The sequence below is a fragment of the Vitis vinifera genome, chromosome 9 (genome assembly GCF_030704535.1).
Source record: "Vitis vinifera cultivar Pinot Noir 40024 chromosome 9, ASM3070453v1".
NCBI lineage: Eukaryota > Viridiplantae > Streptophyta > Magnoliopsida > Vitales > Vitaceae > Vitis > Vitis vinifera.
In genome coordinates this window covers 21,495,079-21,501,078 of record NC_081813.1, presented here as the reverse complement: position 1 = coordinate 21,501,078, position 6,000 = coordinate 21,495,079, and the positions used below count along the sequence as shown (strand labels likewise).

General features: G+C 30.4%; 1 protein-coding gene across 1 annotated transcript; it reads right to left on the bottom strand.

Moving 5' to 3' along the window:
- Positions 1-473: 473 nt before the first annotated feature.
- On the bottom strand, positions 474-4,826 carry LOC100255306 (receptor-like protein EIX1). Its single transcript, XM_059739749.1, has 2 exons — positions 3,636-4,826; positions 474-2,115 (listed from the first exon to the last, which is right to left on the bottom strand). The coding sequence occupies exons 1-2, from the start codon at positions 4,663-4,665 to the stop codon at positions 1,202-1,204; spliced, it is 1,944 nt and encodes a 647-aa protein (XP_059595732.1). The 5' UTR covers positions 4,666-4,826; the 3' UTR covers positions 474-1,201.
- Between the last annotated feature and the right edge of the window lie 1,174 nt (positions 4,827-6,000).

Genomic DNA, 6,000 nt, shown 5'->3' with positions numbered 1-6,000 from the left:
TTGCTCTTCCTCTCAACAACCATCTGACAATCTCATCCACAAAATCAAAATAGGCCTCACACCAAGATTTCCTTATTGCCAAAACATAATATGGAACTAGGACTCCCATAGTAAATCCCAAGCTAATGCTGAAGTAAAACCATTGATCAATAAAGCCACCATCATTTTTGTCACTAACAACACTTTGCCATTTATTTGGATCTTCATCCTGGCATTTTGTGGCCAATGGAGGTCCACATAGATCAGGGTTTCCCACAAAGGCCAGCTCGGTGAAGGTTGTCATTTGCCCTGTAAAGGGGATCTCACCATAGAAATTGTTATTTGATAGATTCAAATAACTCAAGAATGGTAATGAGGCCATGCTTGAAGGAATGGTGCCGAAAAGCTTATTGCTTGACAAATCAAGAGATTCCAATTGTCGTAACATTGAAATGTTTTCAGGAATTTGGCCAGTGATGTGATTCCTCGACAAGTTCAAAACCACCAAACCAAACAATTTTGTTATTTCTTGGGGAAACTCTCCACTTAAATTATTGTCGGATAGGTCAATGCCTACAACACGAGAAAGAGTCTTGGTATATTCAAGACTTTGGCCTTTGGCAATCACAACCAATCGTTCTTCATACAAGGAGGAGTTGACATTCACATTTATCTGATATATATTCAATTGCTCTTGAGCCATGGCTTTAAGCTCAACCAAAGTGATTGGAATTTCACCCATCAGATTGTTTTGTGCAATGTCTAAGACATGCAGGGAGCTTAAATTTGAAAGTCGGGAGGGAAGTCTTCCAAAAAACAGATTCGACCTCAAGTTGAGAATTACAAGATTTACGAAAGCAGCTCCAATCCAAGCAGGAACCTGACCCGATAATCTATTGTAACTGAGATCAAGGACATCCAAACCTGTTAAATTTTGGAAAGATGAGGGGAGCTCTCCTGAAAGCTTGTTATGGTTCAAGTGCAGTGATTCGAGCGATTGTAATTGGCCCAACGACTTTGGTATTATCCCAAACAAATTGTTCTTTCCAATGTCTAGAACCAAAAGGCTAGAGCAATTATTTATGGTAGAAGGAATGCTTCCAGTCAAATTATTCCTTGAAAAATCAATGACATAAAGAGAGGTGATGTGTCCTATGGAATCTGGGATGGTCCCTATTATTCGATTACCCGAAAGAGAAAAGAAATACAAGCTGGGTAGGGATTAACCTATGTTTGATGGGATGGCCCCTGTTATTTGATTATCGGAAAGAAGAAGGTATCTCAAGTCTAACATGGATTCACCTTTGCTCAGTGGGATAGGGCCAGAAAATTTATTATGGGAGAGATCTAGTAAATAGACCCCTTTGATTGAAAAAGGAATAGGTCCCTCAAAGAGGTTGGAACTGAAATCAATGTTTGATTCACCATAAAAATTTAATGAATTTGGTAGCTGACCTTGTAACTGATTGTGAGAAAGATTCAACCGTTGCAGATTCAAAGAAATATTCCAAAACCAGTCTGGAATGGGACTTGAAATGTTGTCATTTGATAAATCAAGATACTCGAGGTTCTTTTGAGATTGCAGCCAAGCCGGAAATGAAGGACCCAAGTGGCATGAATCCAAAAAAAGATATTTCACTTGGAAAGGGGGAACCCAATTGGGACTGACATTCAAATGGAAAGAATTGGAGCCCATCCGTAGATACTCCACGTTACTCAGCTTCAAAAAATGTTGTTCAGAGAGACTTCCACTCATATGATTGGAACCAACAAACAAGCCTTGCAGTTGAGAAAGTTGTCCAATACTAACTGGGAGACTTCCATTCAACTCATTCCGTGAAAGATACAAATACTCCAGGTGTTGCAATGTCCATAAAGAAGTAGGGATGGGACCTTCAAATTTGTTACTGGATAAATAGAGTGCCCTGAGATTTTTAAGCTCACCCAACCAGTTCGGCAATTTTCTCATCAATTGATTGTAAGACAAATATAACTTCCTCAAATTAGGCAAAGGACTTTTAGAACTGCAGGTTTCAAGTCCTTTGATAATCTTAGGTAAACTTCCATTCAAGTAATTACCCCCCAAATCCAGATATTTTAAGTTGCAAAAGTTTCCAATGGAGCTTGGTATTGAACCTGCAATGACCAAGAATAAAAATATGTATTAATTAAAATTATGTAACAAACAAATAATAAAAATAGTAAAGAACAAAACAAATTAATTCATGAACAATTAGTTTAAAGAAAAAGTAAGAAAAAATATTAGATTTTTTTTGGGTACTTTTTTTATCTTTTCTGATAACCATGAAATAAAGTAATGGATTTCACTGTTATAAGACTAGTAGGATTAATCATTGACATTAATCGTTTCTTTAAGGTTGTGTTTGGATAAGCTTTATATGTTTTATTTCTAAACATAGAAATTCATAGAAACTCTAATATAAATAGTAAACTTTACCATAAAAAAATAATAATAATGATATTCAAAAATTGTTTTAGAAAACATACATATTAGAAATTTTTTACTACCATAAATTTTTTTAAATTTCAATAACAATATTTAAGAACATGAAATGTCATATCATATTCACTTAATGTTCAATTTTATGGTTTCAATTACTAGTCTCAACCATGAAATGTCTTATCTCAGTATATAAATTACAATAATTTGATATAATAGATGAATTAGTGAGAGAAAATAGAAATTGAAAATATGTAGGAGATGATTGAAGGGTATTTGATGATAAAGATTCTTAACAAACATAAATTGTCAAAAATAGGAATTTAATTCTTTTTGGAGATACAAAGAAAGTAAATTTTTAAATTTTAATACAATGTGATTTTTTTAATTTATTAGTTACAAGCTTTTCAAATATAAGTGAATAGTAAATTATAATTATTTAAATTTTATAGGAACAAGAAGTACTTTAAATAAACATAACAATTTAGAATAAAATTTTAATAGAATAGTTTAAAGGAAGGTATACCATGAGAATAAAAAATGGAAAACATTTAATAACTAAATTTAGTAAAATATTAAAACATAAGTGACAAAGCACATCATATATCAATTCAACCATCATATAAATATTCAATTTAGTACATGCTCAAATTATTATCCTCAGGAGCAAAACAAATTGAAAAAATGAGAGTTATGTCAAAATGAAATGAAAACATTCAAAAAATAATTAATATAACAAATGTATAATTATTGGCAATAATAAATAATAAATCATTCATCAACTAATTTAAAGTAAAAAAGGAAGTTAAGGATTAAAAAAAAAAACCATACTCCTATAAGATACAATTTTTTTTTAATAGTCATGTAGACAAACACTTTTTATAATTACTTGCCTTTACACAAAAAATTGTCAAATAACATTGATACTTCATAAGCATAAATTGTTAAACTACATATTTTTTCTTAGATAAAAAAGAAACTAAATTTCCTTCTAAGCAATTTAAAATTCAAAATAATATTTTTTTTAATAAGAAGAATTTTGTTTCCAACAAGTGAATCAAATATAGTGATTATTTGATATTTGTATATTGACACATATTCAACACTTATATACACAATCGTGAACTATACTTAACTATACATTAACATATCAACAAAGAAATATCAATTTTTCTAATAACACAAAAAAGCTTACCATGTAATTCATTATGAGCCAAATTTAGAACTTCTATCTTTTTCCAACTCTTCCTCAATAGTTGAGAGATACTACCCCTGAGATTGGCATTTAAAGATAGATCTAAGTATTGCAAATTGGGTAGCTCACCAAGACCAAGTGGAATTCTCCCATGTAATTGATTGTAACTTATATCAATGGATACAAGGTTGCTGACATTTAAAAGCCATTCAGGAAACTTGGAATTGAAGTGGTTCGAGTTGATAGCTATAACAGCAAGTGAAGTAAGATTAACAAAGCTTGGAGATGGAAATGAGCCAGAAAGGCTACAACCACCTAGATGCAACTCCGTTAAACTTGGAAGCTTGTTTGCCACCTCAACCCACCGACTTCCTACCAATGAAAGGTTAACATAATTCATACCAAGATACTTCAAGGAAACAAGGTCAGTCATCCATTCAATATTTTCAACAAATAAATTATTAAAATATTCAAAATCAATATCGTAAAGATACTCAGAATCAATATCATCAAGATACTCAGAAGAAAGATCGAGATATTGCAAGCTAGAAAGATTCCTTAAATTTGAAGGAATTGATCCACTAAACCCAGCACTCGATAAGTTTAGATATATTAAATTCTCCAGAGACCCAAAGAATTGAGGAATTGGCATGGCTTTGAATGAGTTGAAACTCAAATCTAGATATTTCAAAGACTTGAGTTTTATCAATGAAGGACTAATTTCTCCACTCAAGTTCATAGAGCTCCAGTTCTCATATACATTCTCACGAGGATAAGGGTTATGAAGATCAATTGAAATGACAAATCCTGTGCCATTTTTGCAACTAATTCCTTGCCAATAGCAATAATTGCTTCCTTTCCATGATGAAAGCCGATTGTTGGGATCTTTGAGACCACTTTTGAAGTCGATAAGAGCCTTTTGTTCATATTGAACATTGTTGTCGATATGGGTATGACCATTACATGCAAGTTCTGTTGTTATGAAATAGAGAATAGCTAAAATGAAACCAAGAATTGAAATTTTCTCCATGTAAATATGTAATTCTCTAGTAAGGAGCACCTGTAAAAATTGAATTCCAATATGTAGTCAGCATTTTCTTGAATTGAATTAAAATTTTATTTCCAACATAAAAATGAAAACATTGGCAAAATCTAAAAGACAATTGCACAACATGAAGAACTTATTTTAAACAACACATTTAACAAACGGCACTAGTCTAAAAAGATCTACTAATAACATATGTAAATATATATTAAGAAAAACAATTATAATCATCTCAAATATCAACCTACTTTGACTAGCGAGAACCGAAATCACTTTGAGTTAGAAGGATTAGATAGAAAAGCATATTAAAAATAAGTTATCAATATTAGTTCCTTACCTGAAACTTCTTTCTTTGCTTCCCTTGCATTTTCAATTCAACAAAATATATAGAAGGTGGTTTAAAGCAATGACAATGATAGCCTCACTTCTTTTTGTTTTTAGTATTATTTGAGTTGTATCATATTAAATTCTAATTGAGTGGAAAATGACTTGAGTCTTTGCCTCACCACAAAAACCAAGTGCCTTGATTGAAGACCTTGACTTGGACAAAAAGGAAAAAAAATTAAAATAAAATAAAAAAGGTGTGGATAGAAAGACCATGACTTGGCACTAAGTCAAGGTCAATAAAATTAAGATAAACATGAAAATTCATTTATGAATTAAAAAAATTATACTCATTCTAAATGCTAAAAAATCTTACCGGAGAAAACAAAAAATGTAAATCAAGGTATTAGGAATAAGTTAAGAGCTTAGGTCATTTAGCATACAAAAATAGTATTAAATCTATAAGGTTGTTTGGTGGTGTAATTTAGAAATTTATAGCATTTTTTGGCCTTTTTGTTTGAAAACAATTTTTAAAACCAAAGTTAAATAGAGAACAATTTCCAAAAAACAAATAAAAATTTTGTTCACTTGTTTTTAATAGCAAAAGAAAAACATAAAGAAATAAAAATAATTTTAAAAAATCATAAAAACAAATAAAGTAAACACGATCTCTTTCTTTTTTCATTTTCTCCTCACCAACCATACCAAAAATCATCAAATGTGATCTTTTTCTTAATAACACATTTTTTTTTTATTTTCTTTAACTTATCTAAAAAATTTTATCAAGCAAATAGATTCCAAATCAAGTAATATTAAAATATAGGATTTATTCGTTTTCAAAAATAATTTGAAACTCAAAATCTATCCAATTAATACTATACAGTCATCAAACTCAAAGTTAATCCAATTAATATTAAAAAAAAAATCATGAAAGAAAAATTATTATGAATAACTTTTATAGTTTCTTTATTACACAACAATATTTTTCTGAATTTT

Coding starts and splice junctions, on each gene's coding strand:
- LOC100255306 (XM_059739749.1), bottom strand. CDS start 4,665: ATGGAGAAAATTTCAATTCTTGGTTTCATTTTAGCTATTCTCTATTTC. Junction 2,116..3,635: donor GGCTCATAATGAATTACATG/GTAAGCTTTTTT, acceptor TGGTCATTGCAG/GTTCAATACCAAGCTCCATT.